The 24284-nt window shown below is 41.1% G+C and overlaps 1 protein-coding gene and 1 long non-coding RNA gene across 3 annotated transcripts in view; one reads left to right on the top strand and one right to left on the bottom strand.

The window, feature by feature from the left end:
* Positions 1-2953: 2953 nt before the first annotated feature.
* The window catches only part of PEX5L (peroxisomal biogenesis factor 5 like), a 148307-nt gene continuing 126976 nt past the window's right edge, over positions 2954-24284 (bottom strand). For both annotated transcript variants that reach the window (XM_039489739.1, XM_039489740.1), the window contains exons 7-13: positions 15415-15531; positions 13009-13152; positions 10428-10498; positions 8928-9125; positions 6721-6886; positions 6187-6344; positions 2954-3749 (exon numbers count right to left, since the gene is read on the bottom strand). In XM_039489739.1, coding sequence (XP_039345673.1) covers positions 3545-3749; positions 6187-6344; positions 6721-6886; positions 8928-9125; positions 10428-10498; positions 13009-13152; positions 15415-15531 — 1059 coding nt within the window. In that variant the 3' untranslated portion in view covers positions 2954-3544. The remainder of the gene's footprint in view (positions 3750-6186; positions 6345-6720; positions 6887-8927; positions 9126-10427; positions 10499-13008; positions 13153-15414; positions 15532-24284) is intronic.
* Positions 11349-24284, top strand: part of LOC120372540 — a 126320-nt gene continuing 113384 nt past the window's right edge. The window contains exon 1 of the long non-coding RNA XR_005585033.1: positions 11349-11838. This is a non-coding gene — a long non-coding RNA (uncharacterized LOC120372540). The remainder of the gene's footprint in view (positions 11839-24284) is intronic.

The raw sequence follows: 24284 nt of genomic DNA, 5'->3' as shown, positions 1-24284 counted from the left end.
GTATTGTGAACTACTGTCAGTCTTGAAAACGAACCCTGTCATTTTATCTGCGAAAATTCAGGCAGTTTAATTGTTGTTTTGGATGGCATAAAAATAAAACTTTAGCAGGGCTAGATTTGCCAGATCTGTAGTGATATAATTATCCGCACAGAGAGCAAAAAGCTAGATCTGAGCTTTTATGCTTTTGCTCTATTACCTCTATCCTGAGCTGCCTCCTTCCTTTATTACCCACCCCCAAAAACACACTTTCCAGATTTCAATTGCAGGACACCCTCTGCTCTGCCTCATTGATAGCCGAGAATTGTCATCACACATCACTGTCAAAGCAAAAGAGAAAACTGTTGTCAGCTGATATGAATATAGCAAGCCTGCTTCAGCTAAAATGAAAATTTTTTCCCAGCCATATTTGGTATTCGCTGCTTAAAGGAAAACTGCAGTTGTCAGTTATTATACCCTTATTTATTTACAAATTCCTGCCAGTGTTTCAGCATTTCTCCATTCTGTGGTGCACCTCTGTGTGTTGCTGTTATTTTAATGATACGTTCTTAACTGATGATTTTTAGTTACTGACTTACTCTTTGTGATTACAATAGCGGATAATGATCTCACTGCATATGAAGGGGTGGGGGCTGTTGTCTGGCTTGTTGGAAAAGGTCTGTGCCCCTTTAAGCACTAGAAAGCAGCGAGTTATTTTCAGCTGCTGCCGCAGATCAGGTCAGCTAACTTATTCCCGCTCCCCCCAGTGACTGAAAGAGGTGGGGGACTATATAGATCCATGCCGGTGCAAGAATAGCCCTCTTTTATCTGAACCAAGGAGAGCAGCACTTACCCTCCCACCCAGGAAGTAGTGAAATACTGGGTTTTTTTAGGATCCACTGTGGGCATTGCGCTAGTCACTCCTTTCTCGGTGTGTGTGTGTGTGTGTGTGTGTGTGTGTGTGTGTCTCTCTCTCTCTCTCTCTCTCTGCAAGGAACTTGCCCCTCACTGCCAGATTGGCCAAAGTGAAGTGGTTTTTTCACCTTGCCCGGAGCAGGTGGTACCCGAACTTTTCCACTCGCCCCCCACTTACCAATAATGGAATGTGCCATGCTTCCCCGGCCCAGGAGCAGGGGCAGGGCCAAAGCAGAGCTGGGGGCAGAGCAGGGCTGGGTAGTGTTTCCCCCGCCCCCTCAAGGCCAGGGCCCCTCCACACACCCCGGATGTTCCTCTGTGCCCCTGTAGGGGGCACACCCCACAGTTTGTGGACCACTGCCATTGCAGGTTCAGGGGGGCTTAGCTGGGCAAACATGAAAGGAGAATTATGGAAACATTGGGCAGATGTCCAGTGCAAGTACTCCATAGGGAAGGGATACAGTGATTAGATAACATGGATTAGTCAGGGATTTAAAGGAGGTATTCCTTAAAGGAGCAGAAACAGGATGGGGGTTTCTTGGCTCCTATGACTGAAACAGCAGGGAGCCGACCTCTCCTCCTTCATAGCCTTCCCCCACCCTCATTCGAGGTGTGTGGGGGGAATGGTGAGGTCCCAGCAGCAGCTTGAGTGGGGACTAGGAAGGGGCAGGGCTGATGGAAACCCCCTGGGGTATATATTGAAATGATTATGGAATCACATGCACTGTACACTTTTAGCTGCTGGGTATTCCCAGACATTTAAGAATAAAATTGTGCCCTGATTAAACCACATCCAATGTCCTCTTTCTGGCATAGCTAAACAAGGCGTTTTCCTTTAAGTGGTTGCTCAAAATAAGAGACAACGGCAAGAAACTTTTTATTTGTACTAGTGAAATAGACCCCTTGCCCTACGATCTGTGCAGTGGCTTTTTTGATACAGCTCTTTGGGGGTGGCAGGGAGAGGGGAGGTTAAAATATCATTTATAGGGAATATGTTACTTTCCCCGCTTTCACCTGCAATAGCTACCCTGTCCTGTCCATTCCTGAACACAAACCAACACAGTACATTTTTAATGTAAAAATGTTTTTCACTATTTAGAGAAAGTACTAAAAAAACCAACCCAACTCACAATGCTTGAAAATTAACTGTACAACTCTATAAATCTGTCTTTGATGGATGGATTCCCTTTGTGCTATACATGTGCATTGTACCCAACCCCTAATATGTGCTGAAAAACTCATTCTGAAATCGGACTTGAAAGTGCTCAGCACTTTATAGGAAGCATTTGGAACCTTGTAGATTCAGGCTGTATCGTAGGAGCTTTAAACACTGATGAAAACTAAGGTCTTGATTCTGCAACCATTGAGGTCAATCAGAGTTTTGCCATTGATTTCAGTGAGAGCAGGATCAACCTCTATAGCCCCTGTCCTGAAGTCCTTATTCAAGCAAATCTTTTCACTTCAGCGGAAGTTTTCCCCCAGAGTATGGTCTGTAGAAATCTGCTCCTAAACAGATTCTTCTTTAGTTCCTGTGGAAAGCTGAAGGAAGAGATTCATTTTTTTTCTAAGATGACATTTACCTCCAGTTAATCTGTATTTTTGTGTGTATGTGAAACTACTGGTACATGCATAATAAATATTCTATTCACTTGAGAGTATAACTGATACCCTATTTGCATTTTTAGCACTAGGATTTGGAAAGCTCTCTATCTAGTGTCAAGAAATTATATTTGGTCCTTTATGCCAACATGGCTATATATATATATATCTCCTTAAATCTTTTGTTCCTACTTTAAAAATAAATAAAAGCACAGCATACATTTACAAAAAGATTAAAGTGCTTATGCACATACACAGGCCTGACACCTACCAAGACCTCCACATAGGCAGAGTCCTGCTCTTTGCAGGATTGGGGCCATAATTGGTACAAACAACAAAAATTCTAGTGCAAATTACTGCTTCTGCTTACAAAGCTCATCCCTAAAGAGCCCAACCCTGTAAATCCTCCATGTGCAGAATTCCTCTTGAATTCCATCTCCGAGGGCCTGTGAATTAGGTCCAAAAGTAACATTGAATCAAGGTACTTTTACAAACAAAGCCCTTATTGATTGCCAGCTAATACATTCACCACAAAATATATCTACCGTACATGTACCTCCTGGCAGAGCTATGTGGAATTAGGACCTTGAAAAGAGTGGCCAACAAACAAAGTATAGGGACTCCACATTGTAGGGGCGTGCGGTGTCAATTTAGTGCAGTGAGCAATACGGTTCCTTTGATGTGCTGCTTCCCACTCTAATGTGCAACAATGATTATTAGGTTTTGTCTTAAATATATTTTTTCTGTATAGGTGTGAGTGTATATATGTGCATATCTTGCACGGGATGAAGGTTCTTCGGGTATGACTGCTTCATCTAGGTCAGGTCTTTGTCAGATTAGCTGCTGTTCATTTTAATCCTTCATTTGAGTTCAATACTATTTACAAAGTTTTGTGCTTTTGAAGATTTCCAGGAATTAGGTGATGTCTGGTAGAACTTCCCCTAGTGTTCTACAGCCCACGATCTTTTGGAAAGTGTCCTTGGTCATTTTGAAACTGGTAATGAAAGAGTTTTGCATTTCCTAATACATCTTAGTGACTTGGCTGCTTTTTTTTTTATGGCTCTAGGTTAAAAGCTCTTAACAGAACATCCAGATCACCCAAATTAGCGGCTTGAAATAGTTCTGGCTGGTCCATCATAGACAGAGCGATTCTGAGAGCTGCCCAGATATTGCCTGAAATTTCTGGCTGGGGAACCTGCTGTTGATTCCTGCTTTTTCTTTGCAAGCTGAGAGCAGTGAGAAAATTGCTGACAGCCTCTCTGTGGGGGGAGGAAAGAAAGGCAACATCCGCATATTACAACATAATCTCTTTTGTTTAAAAAATAAAGTATATTTTGTCTTCCTTCTAAGGCATTACAGTAAAATCAAACACATTATCTGACAACATGGGAGACCACAATCTCTTTGTAGTATTCTTGCTTGATCTGCCTTTAACAATTCCAGACAAAAGTGTTGCTGCAAGACTTCATTGTTATGTATCAAAAAGGCTGCACTTGTGTAGTGATGCAGAGATGAACCTACTTAAGTGCCTGGGGAAATTCTCCTTAGTGTGGTTATGAATTCCATTATGCATGTGCTTTGTTATCTTAATTGTATTGTTGACACTTGGGACTCTTTTTACACAGACCTGGATTTTCCCCTTGATTCACACAGAGAACCTGGTCTGTGTATGAAATGTATATTGAGCCATAGACTTACAGGAAAGGGGTTTATGGAGACAGACCATCTTGTCTTATGATCTGATAGGCATGGATGGATGGTCCAGTCGTTTGAGTACTGACTTGGGAGACCCAGGTTCAATTCCCTGCTCCATCACAGATTTTCTGGATGAGTCACTTAGTCTCTCTGGACCTCAGTTGCCCTTCTGTAAAATGGAATAATAGCATTTCCCCACTTCACAAGGGTGTTGTGAGGATAAATACTTAATGACTGTGAGATGCTTGGAGACTGCACTGATGGGGCCATATAAAAACCTAAGATAGAAGTGAAAAAGGCTGGCTGGCACACCAGTCCACTGGCTAGGCATTTTGATGGCAAGCATGGAAAATGAGCCACTAAAGGGGAAAACCCCCAATTTCAAATAAACCAAGTGCCTGGAATATGCATTTAATGGTAAATGGGTATGTGGGGCTTTATTTCCAGGAAATAAACCAAACTGTTTGGCTTCCTCCTGAAATAATTACAAAAAGGAACATAGTAGTCCTAAAGGCTCAAAAACCAGAAGACAAACAAATAGAACCCAACATCTTTTTTTTAATCTCCTGATTTTTTGGCATCTGACGCATGATTTTTGAATGGTTGGGTTTGGTTGAGCAATATACTGAAGGTCTACGAGTTTTGCCTTTGAACATACTCCAGGATCTGGCCCGAAATCACTGTTTTGAAAGCTGTCTGTACTGTGTGTGTAAGTGTTATAGAAAATTAGGTATTGTTCCGTTCTGTTAAGACATCCCTTCCCTAGTAAGGACTCGTCTAGGGGCATGTCTACACTACCCACCGGATTGGTTGGTAGTGATCGATCTATTGGGGATTGATTTATCGTATCTAGTGTAGACACAATAAAATCAATCCCCGATCGCTCTGTCGTCACTCCGGAACTCCACTGCACGCGAGAGGCAGAAGCGGAGTCAACGGAGGAGCAGCAGCGGTCGACTCGGTCACCCAGTTTGCCTGCTTGATACAGCATGTTATGCCTCATTAGTGATGAAAAATGTAGTAATTATAATAATTGTTACTTCACATTTTGTTCAGTTTGGGCAATGCAAATCAATGTCGTTTTCATTTTCACTTTCAAATTCACGATGCTGCATTATTAGTGTTTCACATATTGCAAAGAAACATTTAAAGTTTTAAAATCAACTGCTTTGAAAATCTCAATTGATACTTGGTGCTTTTCATCCATAGATTACTTACCTTCCTTTGCAGAGTGTTTTGCAATGTTGTTCTCATTTTAAATGGTAAAATGAGTCTGAGAGATCAAGGGATTTGCCCAAGGAAACACAGAAGGTCAGTGGAAGAGCCAGAAATGACCTCAGGAGAGCTGGTCAAAATTTTTCCATTAAAGTTTTTCCAATGAAAATGGCTACTTGTTAGAATGTCAGTTTTTTATTAATATTTTCTACTTTCTGCAACTGAAGAACATTTTCCCCCTAAACTTACTTTCTTTTTTTTTTTTTTTTTACAAAAACTCCAAAAAAGTCAGAAAAATTTAGATGAAAAACAATTTTTTTCATTTTTGTTGAAATTATTCATGGGGAACTTTTTCCCCAAATCAGCTCTGAAATCAAGGTCTCCTGGCTCCCCACCCAGTGCTCTGTCTTTGTTGCCTCCTGTTGCCTTATAAAATTTGTTCTGACAAAATGGGATATTTGGATCGTAGGGCCTGATTCAGCAAAGCACTTAATCACATGATTAGTCCCACTGAGTCTACTGGGGCTACTCATGTGCTTAACTACCTTGCTGAACTGGGGCCTTAACTTTTTATAACATACTCTTCAATTGTTTTATTATATTGTACAATGAATATTATCCCATATTCCAAAGTGCTTTACATTCATCCAACGAGTATAACAATATCTTACATTAAACAAATATCAGAATACATGTTATAGACTTTTAGCTCAAAAATAAATTTTCAGTTTTTAGAAGCCCACCTTACTTTTGGCTTTAAATGTTGATATTCTTTTCATAACTCACCTGTAAGCTCCTAGGTTGATGCAGCTTATTCCCAAATTGTATCTGGACCTAATGAAGCCTGGCTGAATTTCTAAAGCTCTAGTATATGCCTCCACAGCTTCCTCACTTCGATCCCCATTTGCCAAGGTTGCTCCAAGGCGGTTCCATAATGAATAGTCCTGATAACAAAATGAGAGTTTTCTACTATTGGTTTAAGACAAAAGGATATGAGACCTTCCCCTCCCCCTACAAAAGTAATGAACAGTACAGAAAATACTTGTACCTTCTGTTAATTGGTGTGGAATGTGGGGTTCTGACTCATGATCCTAGACAACTTAATAAAATTACTCCAATTAATCAGTGTGCAGCCAAAAATTGGACATGCATAAATCTGTTTCTCATTAGGGCTCTCTTACAATTAACATTTCTATTTCAGGTATTAAAATTTTAATGGCTGAAGAGACGTCTCATTAATACTGGTCAGTTTCAAGTGGGAAAGGAAGAGAGTGGCTTGTAAAATGAAACTTTTTTTAAATACAAAATCATAATAGGTACCTCTGGCCGAACAGTTAAGGCAGCATTAAATGCATCTATTGCTCTGTTAAATTCTCTGTTCAGATGGAAGAGCACTCCAAGTCCTGTTTGCAAGTCAGGGTCTATCATCTCACCATTCTGGTGAGCTGCCTCCAGGTACATTTCCTTTACTTCTTCGAGTAATGAACTAGAAAAGGGTGAAAAATAACACCAAGTTGCATCTTACAGTTCTCTGTAAATGCTGCACCATCTACTGCACAGCCAGCAATTCAAGTCTTTATACTCCTCCAAAACATAGACATCTTCAAAATAGACATCTTCAGCTCAATTGTTGTAACAACTTATTCCGACTCTGGTTGAGAACCGGCCATTAGAGTTCAAAGGTTTACCAGCACTAAACCAAAGTGCTGCAGAAAACTCAGGCATATCTAAAATCTGGGCTATAAGAGCTGTTGAAGCCGGATCAATTCTCTCTGGCACTCTAAAAAATGGATTAGGGGCTGCTCTCAAGGTTAAAGCAAGGAAACCAGTTTGGCAAAAATGGTGATCAGTCCTCAAGAGTCTTAGATAAAGATTTTGAAATCTACAGCCAAGATTTCAAAGACAGATGCCAAAATTTAGATTCCTAAATTCACAGACTTTGGATTAACCCCAATATAATGCACTCCATCATTCAGTAGAAGTTCCCTATTTCATTGTTGCTTAGTCAAAATGATCTTGCTAGCACAAGGCTTGTAGATCACAATAATAAACATCAAAGAGTCCTGTGGCACCTTATAGACTAACAGACATATTGGAGCATGAGCTTTCGTGGGTGGTCATGCATCCGACAAAGTGGGTATTCACCCACGAAAGCTCATGCTCCAATACATCAGTTAATCTATAAGGTGCCACAGGACTCTTTGCTGTTTTTATAGATCCAGACTAACATGGCTACCCCTCGAATAATAAACATAATGCCCCATTTCTAAATGGAATCTCAGCATTTTGGGTCTATGAAGAAATTGCTGAAAGTATTTAAAAAGTTCAGAAATAGATACCTTTCACCACCAATGTAAGTGGAAATCTAACGTTTAGACCAATTGCCAAAATAACAATAGGAACTGGTGGTAAAGGGGAAGTTTACCGTCTACTACAGAACAATTTCTGGGGGAGGGATAGCTCAGTGGTTTGAGCATTGGCCTACTAAACCTAGGGTTGTGAGTTCAATCCTTGAGGGGGCCACTTAGGAATCTGGGGCAAAAATTGGTCCTGCTAGTGGAGGCAGGGGGCTGGACTCAATGACCTTTCAAGGTCCCTTCCAGTTCTAGGAGATTGGTATATCTCCAATTATTACCTTTAAATGGACTATGTGCTTGTGTGTGTTCACACAGATACTATACCATATTTTAAAAAGATTTTCCTGATCCAATGATTTAATCACTTTAATTGGAATAGTTTTTCTTACTCTTTCTGGACAGTAAGGTAGAGAATATCATAATGTCTATAAATCAGTGGTACAGCCTAATCTGGAATACTGTGTGTGGTAGTGGTTACCCCATCTCAAAAAAAGATATTGCAAGATTGGAGGGGTTCAGAGAAGGGCTATGATCAAGGGTCTGGAAAAACTCTCATATGAAGAGAGATTTAAAAGATTGGGATTGTTTAGGAAGACACCAGGGAGTCATGGTGGCCAAGAATTTAGGAAGATTCCCCAAGAGGAATTGGACATTTATGTGGATATCAAGAACACCCAGAGTTATAATTAATGATAAATTTTGTTGAAGGGAGAGTAAATCTCATGCTTCAGGGCTTAAACTAATCTCCAACTATTAGAGACCAGAATGAGACCCAATAAGGGGAAGATTATCCCATGTATGCTTACTGGAGGACTCTTACACTTTCTTCTGAAGCAGCCACTGTCAGAGACAGGCTAATGGACTGTCAGATCCCATACTGTTTTCTCACAGGTGAGTTATTGCACATTCTAAATGGATTCTGACATTTCAAGCTTTTATCTGAAAATGTGGAAGAAAATAATCTCACCCCTACAGTGTGAGGGGGATTCTACAGCATCATTTTGTTGGGTCTTATTAGGGATCAAAATTCTTATGTTCCTATGTAACTTAAAAATATCTGAGCAGCGCACTGTACATTTGAGAAACTCCAGTGAAATCAATGGAAGTTAGAAGCCAAAATCCCTTAGGGAATCTGGGCCTAACTTCTTCAGGATGCTAATCCAGGTTTACCTTTCTTTTGATGGCTCAGACTTTCTCCTGGTAAGTGCTGGAGACCCTCTTTTGCTCTTCATTATATACTTGTATTTTGGGTTTTGCTTTATCCAGTTTCTTAAAGCTTCACAGGCTTCCTGTTGATGGCCAGTATTAGTGTAGCTCACAGCCAAGGCCATCAGAGCTTTTAAATTGTTTGGCTGTAGCTGCAAGCACCTAAACAGAGAAGAAAAATATCTTAGTTTCTTTTAGCAAAATGCAGTGCATCAATTCTTCCAACATAGGGCCTGATCCTGCAACCCTTACTCACAAAAGTAGTGCTAGTGGCTTCCATGGGATTGCTTGTGTGTGTAAAGAACCACTCACATTAATAAGGATAGCAGGATCTTGGAGCAGGGAACTTGCCTTGTTTTTGTGTGTTATGTGCCATCTGTGACTATGGTGTTATATAAATAAAAAGCTAATACTCCCCACACTTTCTGTTATCAGCATGGCATACCAAATGTGGGAGGAAGACTTTTTTAAATAGCACGTGCCTAGTAAACAAATAGAAGACTTTGGAGTAATCTAGAAGTGGGCAGTTGTAGAAGGCATTTGGCTATGTAAAAAGATATTTTGAAGATTGAAACCAAAGCCCATCCTTTTCAATAGAATTGTTGGGCCAGATTCTGCTCTCAGCTACACCTTTGTAAAGCCAGAGTCAGCCCACGGACTTCCATAGACTTTCTCCAGCTTTACACCAGCATAATGCACAGGGGAATCTGGTCTGCTGTATCTGTGAGTGGCATTGCTGCATGCTTCAACCTATCAGGGACAAACAAATTTGTCAGGGAACCCTTTGGATTTCTGTGCAGGTAAGGTAAAGATTATATTACATATAAATGAGTTACAGTAATTGAAGTATCCTTAGGTAAATTGGCTTGAATGTTAACATAGCTAATGCAATTAAGTTTGGAGTGTATACTTGGCTACAAGTGGAAACGGAATATAGCGCAGCAACACTCGCTACAGATAAAGGCAGAATAATAACTCTGATATTTAGGAATAGGCATTTACTTAATAGGTATAGCGTGATCATTATATTCCCATCAACCTAGCAATGTTCTCCATCAATTAGTATTCAGTGGCTGAGGAGCTCCATCCAATTAAGGAAACATTTTCATTAAGACAGAAACCTTTACACAATATATCAAGTGTCTAGAATATTGAAAAGACATTTTATTTGCGTTGTGCCTAATTCCGGTTTGTTCTGACATGTAGGTTTTCTTTTGTGTTTCTATTTATTTAATTAAATATTAGATTTAATATTGCCATTAACTCCATAGGAATGCAAAATCATGCCTCCAGAGTTACTATGGAGACTAGAGGTAGCATATCTCTTCTGTATGCCAGTCATTTCCACCCCCTCCCCCCCAATTAAATGTAAAAGGTCAGAACACAAGTGTAAGATGAAATACACACAGGCATCCATTAACTAATATTGATGGGACCCATTATTTTGCAAATATCTTCATCTACCTTTGGAGGGCGACAATAGCTCCTTGCTCATTTTCATTCTCTGCCTGTGTTATACCAAGAAACTGCCAGGCCTGCAAAATAATAACTGTTATTTTATGATTTGTCCCCAAGTGCAATTGGAATCACAGAGCAAGATCCCTATGCTTACTTAAATAAATGGATGCATATAGACAGCAGCATGTATCCAACACTGGCCTAACTACAGTACTTCTATTGCCAATACATCAACAGTACAAACCAAAGTGATTTTGGATATCTTTAGGCCATGTTTATCCATGGGAAGTTCCCAATTAAGTCAATGGTGATTCTACACTGTCAGATCCCATACTGTTTTCTCACAGGTGAGTTATTGCACATTCTAAATGGATTCTGATGTTTCAAGCTTTTATCTGAAAATGCAAAAGAAAATAATCTCACCCCTACAGTGTGAGGGGGATTCTACAGCATCATTTTGTTGCATCAGGTACATACAGCAGTAGACACAGTGGGACTCAGATGCACATACACAACCACTCCTGTTGATTTTAGGTGCAGTGGCCTGTGCATATCTGAAGACAGACTTTAGAGTACTATGTTGAATCCCACTCTTTCTTTTCCACTGTTTTCAGTGAAGCTATAGCAAGTTATGCCAGCTGAGGATCTGGTCCCCTAATATTTTGCCCCATACACCCTTGCACAACGAAAGGAATGCCCTTCTCCCAAAAAAGTCATAGCTTTTAAGTACTGTGATGAGGTGTACTCCCTGTGCCTGCCCTGGAAGAACTGAATTAAGTGGGGTGGTCCCAATCAGCCAATTAAGCTGCAAATGCATAAGATTTAGGCTGTGGGGAGGGAGCTAATTAGAAGGAAGCTCACCTCTCAGGGAACAGGCGGGACTTCTATAAAGCCAGGAGGCTGTCAGCAGCATGGGAGGGTGCAGGGAGGAAATCTGCAATCTCTCCCCCTGAGGTAAGGGAGAAGATAGGGCATGGGAATCCAGGAAGAACCTTAGTAGGCCTGAGAGGGGAGTCTGACTAGGAAGGCTGAAGAATGAAAAGCTTGGAGAAGCACAGTAGAAATAGTGCAGGGGTGAAAGCAGTAAGGTTAGTGTAGCTGCAAACCTGACCTGCTCGCTACAGGGCCCTGGACTGGATCCCAGTGTAGAGGACGGGTTGGGTTCCCCTATCATCCACTGCAGAATGGGATTGCTAGTGGCAGTGAAGGGGAAGACTGCCTGAGTCACTGTGGGAGTGATGCAGTCAGTGCAGTGGGCATGCGGATGCCAGTGCAGAAGGACTCCGAAAAAACTTGCCCGGAAGGGGAAAACAGAGAGTGACTTGGCCGGAGGGCTGAGTCATGAGGCAGCCGTACTGTGAGAAGAAAGGGGACACTGAACTGGGCGGAGCTAATCACCAGGACACACCACACAGCAGTGAGTAGACCACCCTGTGACAAATATACAGACTGAAATTGTGCTTGTAACACAGCCTTTAATGCAAATAATAAACATTCAGTGGGCCTATTAAATTCTTGACATGCCATTATCTTTATGATTTCTAAGTATGACAGATACCCCCAAATACTGCAGTACAGTAAACATCAGTATTTTAACGGCACCCGTGGTAAGTGGCTTATTTCTGCTTCATGTTGCTCCTAAGACAGTTTCATATAAATTGCATCATGTCAGTCAGGTACATTGTGAAATCCTTTCTCTTGCTGCCCTATAGGACTCTGTCTTTGGCTCCTCCTTTCTTCACACCTGACTCGTAGGCTATTTTTTGTTGCTCCCACATCCCACACATCAATTTCAGCTCTAAAATTGAAATAATTGACACTGCCTTCTAACATTAGATACCTGAAACACACAGCAGATGGAGCACTTTCAGCCATGCAGCCTTGAAATATATCACAGTCCTAGCTTTTGCTGTATGCTAGTATCAACTACAATTAACTTTCTCTGCCATATCTCAGAACCTTCCATTTCCTTACTCATTAGCCAGTATTCCTATGTGTTTCTGAGATTACTGTTTACAAATAAAAATGCTGTAATGTTTGCTAGGACCCTGCAATATAGATTTGAAGAATATCTTAATTCTAGAGCGGGGGGGGGGGGATTTTTTTTAAATTGAAAAATGGTCTTTTTCTACGATGGAATTTTTTTTGTGAAAAACTGTTGAAATGTTCCCTCCCCCCCCAAATACAAACAAAACAAAAGAAATACTTTAAAATATACATATTGATTGAATATATACATTTGATTGAAAATGGTTATAAACATTTTTTTTTATTTGCCAGAATTTTTGGTAACTGAAAAATTTTGATGGTCATGTCAAATAACTTTTAATAAACTGATTTAACATCTTCAAATAATAGCTTTAAAGTTTTGAAACTGCAAAAATAAGTTTTCATTGTTTGATCAGCTCTGCTTAATTCATTTCAAAGTATGTGATGCTCCTTACACAGTGTTACCTTCCACTTTATTTCACGTAATAACCACTGCCAAAAGTTTTGACCATGAATCCTCCCCATCCTTGCTATGCTACGTGAAGTGAGACACTTGTAGCTGCTTCCCCTCCCTAGATAAAAGCATGGGAGTGAATACCTCTGCGTCACCGGGGTCTTGTAGAATGGCAGCCTCCATGTATAAGATAGTGAGGGGCAGGTCTCCTTCTTTCAGTTTTTTCAGTCCTTCCTCAAACGCACCAGGCCAGTCTCTGAAAGGGTTTTCGGTATGAAAATAATAGCCCTGGAGCAGACAGTTAATGGTCCAGTGATGAAATACAGTAGCAAGGAATGTTAAGTACATACAGTTAAATAGCTTATTATTTCCCAGCGAGGTGTAAAACTTCTTTGCTGCATGAAAATGGTATGAGTTCCTTTGTAAAGTTTCAATAAAAAAAAGTGTAAAACTGAGGTTCACATCCAACAGACCAGGGCACTTGTTACTGGCCCTTTATATTTACCTGAGTTTCCAAGAAAGTTGACACACCCTGGCACCCCCTTATTCACCATTGCCATATAATTAGGATATGTTTTGCACAAAGTATGCCTTGTGAGGTATCCTTCTAAAAGTCTTGATCTGCTAGACGTTAATATCTTGTTGGATTGTATGTGCTATCATATGTGAAGTTATGCAGTTTGACTATGTATGTGTTACTGAAACATGTTGTGAGGTTGAAAACACCCACAAGCATCCTTTCAGGTACTTCAGTAAAAAAGTCCAAACAATGTTGATGGCTTTTTGAGGAAATATACACACGCACGAGGATTTCCCCAGGTATTACATACAACAGAAACCTCTCAGAGCTAGCACTACACAATGGGAACTGTTTGACCCAGGTCACAGCAAAAAAGCTTTCTAGGAAGTGGGAAGAAGATATAAAAAGAAATGACATCATGATGGTACCTCACTCTCCCTACAACACACCTGGAAACACCTGAGGAACAAAGACTGAACTGGGGGAGGGGATGGTCCCAGGCTAAAGAGAGTTCTAGCCCGTGTATGAAAACCTGGGAAACCCAAGCTGCAAAGCAAATGCATCTTGTGCCTTAAGAATCTGCCAGTCTGTTTATCACTCAGGATGAGAATCTGTTAGTTCATATCCTATCTTTCTAGTATCTTAGACTTAGTTTGCATTTTATTTATTTACTATTTATTTAATCTGCTTTGATCTGTTTGCTATCACTTATAATCACTTGAAATCTATCTTTTGTAGTTAATAAATTTATTTTATGTTTTAATCCAAACCAGCGAGCTTTGACTGGAGTGCGTGGGGAAAATCTTGGCCTGATTATCACAAGTGTGCATTGGTCTCTTCACATTGAGGAAGAGGCAAACCAGGTATTAAACCCATACACTGGCCAGATTTGACCAGGGGAGGATGGTACTGCTCTGGGATCCTTGGCTGGGAAGCTGGTGGTTAGAGAACCTGTGTGTAACTGCGGCTGGGGGTGTGAATGCTGGTGAAAGTGAGGGCTTGGAGGGTTTTGCAGCTTGTCACAGTAGCACAGTGTGAGAGGGAGCCCAGGCTGGTGTGTCAAAGGGCTCGTGGCACCCCAGTTCCGGGTGGCACCCCAGGGGGAACCCAACACAAAAGTATTATACTTAAGAGATAGTCACTTCCTACACAGAAGACCCCATCCATTTCAATAGGAGCAGGATTGGTCCCAGTGTGCACCAAATACATCAAACTTTGGCATAAAGAGCATGTCTCACATGGACTGCCTCCCCCAGTGCTTTCAACTCCATGTTGGGTCAGTGCTTGCACTTATGACAGCCTGAAACCTTCAATGAACACCCAAGGTGCAACTCTGTATTGCAAGCACTTGAGCTTGTTTTAGGTTTGAAACAGGGTTTGCCTCACTCTGCAACTGCAACCCAGCTTTTGTCAGCCAATGAAGCCTGGTCATCTCTGCCTGGAGTGGATGTGCTCTCAAGCAATGTGCTTTTGAGGGAGATAAATGAATGCCTGAATAAGGATGATAGAAACTGGGTCATAAATCATAGAGATCAGAATTTTAGGGTTGTCCAATCCACCTTCCTGCCAATGCAAGGTAAAGAGTGTTTTAATATATGTAGAAAATGAGAATATAAATCAAAGAAAAAATATATAAAGGAGATGGGGAGTGGGGAGAGAGAAATTCATTCCTAGGATGGGAAGTTGTTGACCACATAGGGCCATATTTTCAAATGCCCAACACTCTTAATTTAGGGCCTGATTTCAGAAGTGCTCAGCACCTAGCAGCTCCTATTGTGACACTTATAGCCAGATTTTCCAAAGAGTTCAGATCCCAATATGCTCTGAGTCCTGAGCTCTTGTGAAAATGTGACCCTTACTCAAGTGCCTACATGGGTAGCTGAGCTCTTTTGAGAAATTCTCGCCTTAGTGGCAGGTAGTGTGTAGTTGTGGGGAGGAATTTCCTTGTTTTCCTCTTAGAGACACTGAGGAGAGTGACTCTAAAACCTGCACAGAAATGATGTGCTGTGTTAGCGGGTTACTGATGTTACCTTCTCACTGGTTGAGACGGTTACTTGGCCCCGTGCTTCTTGGTTCTCTGAAATCCAGTTTCTCTGAGCCATTTCTTCCCATTCAGCTTGCATCTTATCCCAAAACTCTGTGTCTGACTAGGAAAAAAAGGAAAGGGGCAAGGGGAAGAAAGAGAGAGAAATTAAAGAAACTTTCTAAGAAAATGCAACCTGCTTTTGATCCTCCAAAAATGAAAACGTGTATACAGGGTCATCTTCAAATGACTTCAATTGGTGTTAAATTTTGAAGTTTGTAAGTTTAAGTGACAAAAGGTGAAAGGCAACAATGACAGATTTGAGGAGTAACTCATGTTTTCTGAACATCTTGGGGCCCGTTTGCTGTAAAACCCTTTTTGGATTAGGCAAGGCTCCCGTGTCCTCCTTAGTTACAAGTTTCAGTGACATTTTAGAAGTACTGTAAGATCTAGGTGTTAGCACCCAAGACTAGGAGCTCTTCCCCTAATTTAGTGTATGATTTTAGGCAAATTTTCATCTCTAAAGAAGAGTTCAGAGGAGCTTGAAAGCTTGTTTCTTTCACCAACAGACGCTGGTCCAATAAAAGTTACTACCTCCCACTTGTCTGTCTAGTCTACAGGACCAGTTCCAGCTTTTTTGCCGCCCCAAGCAACGAAGCCAAAAAAAAAAAAAAAAGGAAAAAAAAAAAAAGCCGCGATCAGCAGCACTTCAGCGGCAGCTCCGCTGCGCCACTTCATTCTTCGGCAGCAATTCGGTGGCGCGTCCTTCCCTCCGAGAAGGAGAGAGGGACCTGCTGCCGAATTGCTGCCGAAGACCCAGATGGTGCCGCCCCTTTCCATTAGCTGCCCCAAGCACCTGCTTCCTTTGCTGGTGCCTGGAGCCAGCCCTGCTAGTCTAAATCCTGATATTCTGAGCTATCTAATCCTATGTAATCAGAGCAGGGTTGTGAATCTTAATGTTTGTCTAAGAGCAGTGAGGTTATCAGCTGAATGAATAAAATGTTGTTAAGAAAATCCTTCTGTTAAGGTTCTTTTCTGAGGTTGATTTCCATGCAGCTAGTGTTAAAAACTAGTTCACAGTATCTAAAGGACACTGCTAAATCAGTGTCAAGTGTAAAACCAAACCAGAGATTACCAGCAGATAAGAATTTTAAGGGAGGTCAGAGTTTTGGCTCTGAACTGCTTGACAATATCTCTTTAAATCTAAAGTCATAATAGTGCGTATGATAGACTGGTGAATTATGCCATGTTTCTGTAGGAAAAAAAAATCGGGGTCTTATCACTTCATCCCTAATAAAGCCCATACAATCAAGCTCAGTGCAGTGGAAGTGGTGGAAGCTTTGGAGCGGTGATAAAAGATGCTATATAAACTCAGATTATTAGATTCAGAACATGTTTCCTTTCTGTGGCTGTGCTTGCCATATTGCTTCTTGATGAAAATAAAAATAGGTGAGTCAGAAACAGGTGTTTACAGCACTAAATCATCAACTGCAGCTCTGGTGATAATCCATCAGCACTTAGAATGCTTAAAATTCTTAGCTACTTACTAATTTAAATTTGGAAATTACTTTCACAATCAGCACTTACAAATTTGTAAGGCATAAACACTTAATTGGTGTGGCTAAGACCCAGTGTTTCAGGGCATCCCCAAAACGTTAAGGAGCTGTATAGTCATTGTCTGCCTCTTCACTCCCACTACTCGGGAGAACTTAGGAGCTCAGTGGAGGCAATGAGTGTGTTTAGCTCTGAAGGTTTGGGAAGTTACGAGGCTCTGTAATTGATAGTTGAGCTACTCAAGCGCTCATGTGTTATAAATGTTAAGCACTTGAAACATTTATTCATTACATTTTTAGTGGCTTAGCCATAAATGGGTTTCCTTTCACTCCACTGCATATCAAGAAGATGCCTGACCCTAGCTCCCATTGCCATGGGGAGCTTGGGAGTTAACGTGTGGGCAGTGCAAGCCAGTTGGAGTGATTATGACTGATCAGTGATTATATGGATATGAAGAAGTGGCTGGATGTGTCAGCTGTTCATTTGCAGACTTTCTAACATTTAGGCCCAGCTCCACAGGAGCGAGGCAGAGGTTTTGTACCATATTCCCAGAAGAATTTGGACATGGAGACATCATAACTCACCATGGGAGGATCATGGTGTAGAGCCAGCACTGGAGCTCCTCTGCAGCCCATCCTCCCTGAGGAGGAATGTCTGGGAATAGGGGGCATGGACTGGATGGCGCTATGCCCCAGTCATCTCTGGTTGTAATATTGGCCTCTTGTGGCCATTGGCAGTGGGTATAATTTGCAGCAGCCCTCAGCCTGCTCTAAATTATGCCAGGGGATCATCTTGGTGTGCAGCAGGGACAGGATTCGGAAAGCACAAAAGCTACGTTTGAAGCTCCCATCCTGAGCTATGGAGTGCACTTTATGGTTGTAGCAGAGGATCTGAACCATTGCTTTGCTCTTTGTAAAGAGGGTGAAATCTGGTGAGAAGACATCATATCTTTTCCGATTTTATTTAATTTAGATTTATAAAATTCCCATAGCACCCTCCCCAATCTCTGTGGCTGTTGATGTAACTTCAAATACATAATAAACATTCAGTTCTTTTCTGCTCAGAAGAAAGTGGAATAATGTAAATGAGGCTGTGTGATACAGGAAGAGAAATCCTAACATTGCATCATATGCTGTGTCAGAGAGTTTAGTGGACTAGGAGAAAATGGGGACAAGTTCCTTGAGAGAGGTACTGAAGGTCTTGTAAGGACTGTAAGGATCATCCCTACATGCGCTCCTGATATGCACAGAGGTATCATGTGCAAAGTATTGGGTCTGGCCAAAGCTCATCTGCACTAATGTGACTTGCAACAACACTTCTTCATTTCTTTGTGAATCAGGATTCCCATGTGTGTCATCCACAGTTTAATTCAGGGGTTGTGTAATGTGAACTCAGTGACAAATGTTGACCTTCAGTATTTATAGCTGAATCATTCATATTCCACTTGTATTTCTTCTCTCTGCATATAATTAGCAAAGATACTGTATTTTTAAAATCTAAGTCAATGGGCCAAATTCTGCTCTCTTTATATGTTTGTAACTCCCAATGAAGTTCACATATTGATATGAAATATGGTATAATTTATTTATCCTTTGTAGTATTGCTGTGGGATATTAATGCTCCACTCCAGAGCTAGCTGCAATTTTGAGGTAGGTAAAGTGATCCCTATGTATCCCTGCATTACCTCCCAAGAGTTTTGATAATTAATTGTTTTTTTGTAATGTACTTTGAAATCCTTGGATGAATAGAAAGTGCAGAATATTTTTAAAGATTACATAACACCAGCTAATGTATTTCAGATATTAACAGATTCTGTATCATACATACTGTGCTGACATTAACCCTGTTAGTCTCATAGACTTTAATGGACCATCATGATAATCTAGCCTGACCTGCATATCATAGGTCTTAGGACCTCACTGACCCACTCCTGTAGTAAGTCCCTAACCTCTGGGTAAATTACTGAAGTTCTCAAATCTTGATTTAAAGATGTCAAGTTACAAAGAACCCATCACTTATTCTAGTTCAAACCAGCAAGCGCCCCGTGCCCCATACTGCAGAGGAAGGCAAAAAAGCTCCAGGCTCTCTCTCAATCTGACCTGGGAGAAAACTCCTTCCCAACCCCAAATATGGCAGTCGATGAGCATCTTGGCAAGACCCAGCAGCCAGACCCTGGGAAAGAATTCTGTGTAATAAACCAGTGACATCCCCATCTAGTGTCCCATCTCTGGCCACTAAAGATATTTGCTAATATTTCTCGCTTTCTTTTTCTTGCTTTTGCTGTGTTTCTAGGGGAACTGAAAAATAATGGGGCTTTTGGGATTCTTATGGGTCCCCTCAGCTGCTGCTCACAGAGGGAAGTCAGATTGGAGGTATCTAAGATGAAACGGTGCAGAAGTGCACCATGCTACCCACTTTGCCCTGAAAACCTCCATGGATATCCCATGAGTTTCAAGGGGGGCCAGGCTGGAGTACTGGGGGAATAGACATGTTATTTGATGTTGGCAATATTAGCACTGTGACCCGCACAGAATCCACTCTTGCCTGTGAGAGAACTTTGGGATCTCTGCTGGTGTTAAGGGGAATGGGTGTCCCAGTGTGTGGAGGGCTCTATGGTGAAAATTACTAGACAAATAAATAAGCCCCCAGGCCTGCGATGGTGCCAGTAAATGAGGGCATGAGAAGAAGTGTGTGGCGGGGTATACTACCCCTTGAAGGAGCAGTCTACAGTTGGCAGCTAAAGTAAGCTCCTGTGTATTCAAGGATCCCCCAGCCTGCCCTGGGGTGGGGCTGTTTCAACAGGAAGAAGGAGCTGAGCCGGAGAGAGGGCCCTAAAAGCCAGGTAAACTGTGGTCTCTCTCAGGGTCCAGGGGATTAGCCTGATTGGATCCAGAGACTTTATTTGCTGACCCTAAATTTTGGGAGCTCTGAACTGGAGCCCTGAGCTAAGGCCCTTAGGAACTTGAAGACTGCTCTTTCCCAGAGACCTTCTTAAAGGAGACATTTTGTTTTGGCTTCCCCTTGCTTGATCCTTTACAAAGAAACAATGTTTCAGGGCAAGCAGGGCATGGCAATACCAAATATATGGCCCAGGCTCATTTTATCAGGTACTGTGTACATGGGAAGCTGGCCATGACGCTGCAATAGATCTGACTATTAATAATATCAACAGGAAGAAATGATGGTGAAGAAACATACCATGCACTTTTTCATCTGCATTACAATGACATCACAGGTGCTTGCCTGAAGTCATTAAAATGTCAAGGGGATTACATAAAGATGCTTGCACTCCTTTGGATATCTACAGCAGTGGCTCTCAACCTTTCCAGACTACTGTACCCCTTTCAGGAGTATGATTTGTCCTGTGTACCTCACTTAAAAACTACTTGCTTTAAAATCGGATCTAAAACTACAAAAGTGTTACAGCACAGTAGTACTGAAAAATTGCTGACGTACTCATTTTTACCATTACAATTATAAAATAAATCAATTGGAATATAAATAAAATACTTCCATTTCAGTGTATAGTATATAGAGCAGTATAAACAAGTCTATGTCGGCATGAAATTTTAGTTTGTACTGACTTTGCTAGTGCTTTCTTATGTAGCCTGTTGTAAAACTAGATAAATATCTAGATGAGTTGATGTACCCCCTGGAAGACTTCTGCATATCCACACAGGTTTCTGTATCCCTGGCTGAGAACCATTGATCTACAGCATGAGAGAGGTCCACTGGCATTGTATTAATTCTGAAGAGGAAAATTGTATTTGGAACAGTTCTGCAGCATCCTGGAAATGTTAAATCCATGCTGCTAATCACACCATGTTGCAAAATCACTCATTGCTGAGGACATGTAAAGATCTGCTGCTTAACAGGAATCACATAGTGTGGATACTTTCTAAACATAGATTTTTTTCATACCTATAGCTGTTCAAAACCACTCTAATCTACTTACATTTATTGTTTTAAACATTCTCTGTTATATACTAAAAGCACCCTAGCCAGTTTACAGCTACATAGCCAACACACTGTTGTTATGCCACGCATTACAGTTTAGGGCACCGCTGGGTGACATGCTGAACCCTGAGAAAAACCGTTCACTGGCAGTGACTCGACTCTAATGGTGTGGATCAATATTTAATAGGTGTTCTAGTGATAGCGGTTTCAAAAGCACTCAGCATTGAATTAACTCTGCTCCTATTGATGTCAACGGGAGCAGAGTTAGGGTATGTCTACACTGCCAAAATAGTTGTATTCTTAATTCAGGTTGGCTAACTCACATTAAAATTGCAGTGAAGACATGCTAACTTGGCTTTTAACCTGGATTAGCAGCTGCAGTTCAAGCATGGAGTTGAACTCAAGCTGAGTTGCCACATCTTCACTGATATTTTAACCCAAGTTTGCTAATGGGGGTTAGCTAACCTGAACTAAGAACGCACTAGCTTTTTGCAGTGTAGACATACCCCAAGGCTAATGCTAAGTGCTTTTGAAAATCTCACCCCTAACATCAGGGCTCCTGGGCTTAGTTCCATTCCCTGCTACTGACTTGCTGTGTGATCTCATGCATGTCACTTAACCTTTCTGTCTGTTACCCTATGAAATGGGGGAAACAACACTTATCTCACAGGGGCATTGCCAGAGTTAATTAATGCTGGGGAAGATCTTTGTATGAAAGGTGAACAGAAGCTTTCATAGTAATATCATGGGTGATGTGTTACTACATTAACATTCTCAAACCATTTGGAGCATTTATGTGGAGTTACAAAAAAATCATGAAGTGTGTATTTTATCATTGGGCTCTTTACATGTACATGGTATTCCATCTAAGAGGCTATTATTATTGCTGTTAATGCTAAAAAAAATACTGCACAAACACTGGAACAGTTAAATTAACTGACAGCAGAAATATTCCTCAGGTTCTCTATTTCCTGATGTATAATTACCAAAAAAAACCTCCACTCCAAACCCTGAAAGCAGCCTGCTTATTGATAGATGTCTAAACTTGCCTCTGTTAACCTTTCATGCTTTCTGAGATAAGAATTTTGACTGTACTACTCTGCCTGAAGAAATAGCTAATCAGAATGAAATCGATTTGTGAAGATTCTTCTTGACCAGTGCTTAAAAAAAATGAAGTGGGTTTACTCTTTTTGTCAAAATTACTGCTTCAAAATACTATGAGATTTTTTTCTTTAAAGGCACAACAATAATTATCATAAGGTCATCTTAGCGTGATAGTTTGCTGAAAGAAAAGGGAGGTGTCTGTCTTTTTAGTAAAACCTACAGCAGTTAATTTAGATAAAGGCAAATATAGGATTCCCACCAGGCATTTACAGGGAATATTAGGTAAAAATTTCAAAAGTACCTGGCACCGCACTGCACATGCCCCAGAAGCAGCCAACAGGTCCAGGTACTAGGCAGGGGGGCTAGGAGGCTCCACGCGCCACTCTTGCCCACAGGTGCTGCTCCATTGGCTGGAAGTGCAGAGCCAATGCTCGGGGCGGGGGGAGCGCACGGGGACCCCCTGCCTAGAAGCTAGGCCACCTGGCCACTTCCAGGGAACAGCGTGGTGCCAGCCAGGACAGGTAGGGACTAGCCTACCTTACTGCCGGAGCACCACTGACCGAACTTTTAATGGCCTGGTCAGCAGTGCTGACCAGAAGTGCCAGGGTCCCTGTTCAACCAGGTGTTCTGGTCGAAAACAGGACACCTGGTTACCTTAATGGAAGGCTTCAGTTTCAGAGTAGATTCAAAACTAATTTCCAAAGAGACAGGAAAAGTAGCCAAGCCTGCAAGCACCCAAGTTACTGCAAGAGTATCCCTAACATCTCTATAAAGGTAATTCACTCCATATGATTCTCTTTAAGCCTCTTTAAGAAGAAATTACCTCACAGACCTAATTTAATTGCAAGGTTGGACAACCTGAGATGATTCCCAAGGTGAACCTTGGGTAGGAGATGGTTTGGCATCTTCACTCTCTGGATTATTAATTAAATCCTTTTCACAAAGGTAACAAAGATCCTGAAATTTGTTTTCCCTCCATGATCAGTTCTGTAACTAATCTCACCGTTTCAAGCTTTCTCTTTCTCACTTGAAAAGTATTATAGAAACACCAAGAGCATAAAAAAGGAATTTCTGGACAGTGTCTAGCTTCGCCCTCTAAATGTGCTAATCTTTCTGAGCTGGGCTGGAAAATGATTCTCAACCACTCTAGCTTCCTTATTGCTTTGTTCTGGCCAGAATGGCAATTCAACCTTTTAAAAAAACTCTTCAGATGAAAATGTGCCTTGTAAGGTCCTGAAGCATATTTTCCTTTACTTTTTAAACACTTGGTCCAACTTGGTATATTAAACAGAAAAAGTTACTTTGCCAGTTACACAGTTAGTCTTTTAATTAGATTCCCTTTTAATACCTGTTTTCCAGAATACATTAAGGCATTTTAATAATCTGTCCTTGTTGCCTCAGAATGACCTTGTTAATATGCAGGCGCATTTTACAATATATTCCTCTCCATATCTTGTAATCTATTTCAGTAGTGTTGCAAGTAGTATCTTGCAATTTATTTGCCTCAGCCCATTGCTCTTGGTCTTTATGCTGAATGTCACCATGCTTAGCTTCTACCAGTTGCAAGAGCAGTGCCACTGTTAGACAGAACACTGACTTCACAACAGTGACTTTAACACTGATGGCATCACTGAGAACTCTATCATCCGATTCCATGCTGCTGACTCACCGACTATAGCATAAATGTCCCACCTTGTGCTCGTGAAGTGACTGAAAATATAGAGAGAATTTTGAGCAGGTGAGGTTCGAAAGCACCTCTTGCATGATGTGAATGCATGGAAAACCTTTCATGCATGGCCAACAGTTCTTGATTAAACAATCTTTGATCAGGAATAAAGAATCAATTGTTTTAGGGGGTAAAAGAGAAATGCATTCAGTGGATGGTTTGTAGAATTGAACTCTAGTTAATTCTTTCTGTTTATCTACTCTTGTAAGCTGAGGCAAGAATTTTTCCTATATGCATTAAAACACTGTGAAACAAATTGCCATATCCTATTATAAACAATAAACAGCACCAATGAAATGTATCTGTGTATGAGGAGCTCCATTTCTAGTTAAAGACCAGGCTCAGCCATAAGGCCTGATTCTGTTCTCATGTAAACCCAGATTAACTCCACTGAAGTCACTGGAATTACACAGGCATAAAACAGGTGTGAGAGCAGAATTGGGACCTATATGGTAACACTTAGATCTGGATCTAAACATCCCCAAAGTTCAGCTGTGTTTGCAGAGGTGATTTCAGTCTCTGGAAGCTTGTTTCAC

This window comes from Mauremys reevesii, linkage group 9 (assembly GCF_016161935.1).
Source record: "Mauremys reevesii isolate NIE-2019 linkage group 9, ASM1616193v1, whole genome shotgun sequence".
Lineage (NCBI taxonomy): Eukaryota > Metazoa > Chordata > Testudines > Geoemydidae > Mauremys > Mauremys reevesii.
Note: the sequence above shows the minus strand (reverse complement) of the source record. Positions and strands in the feature narration are given on the sequence as shown.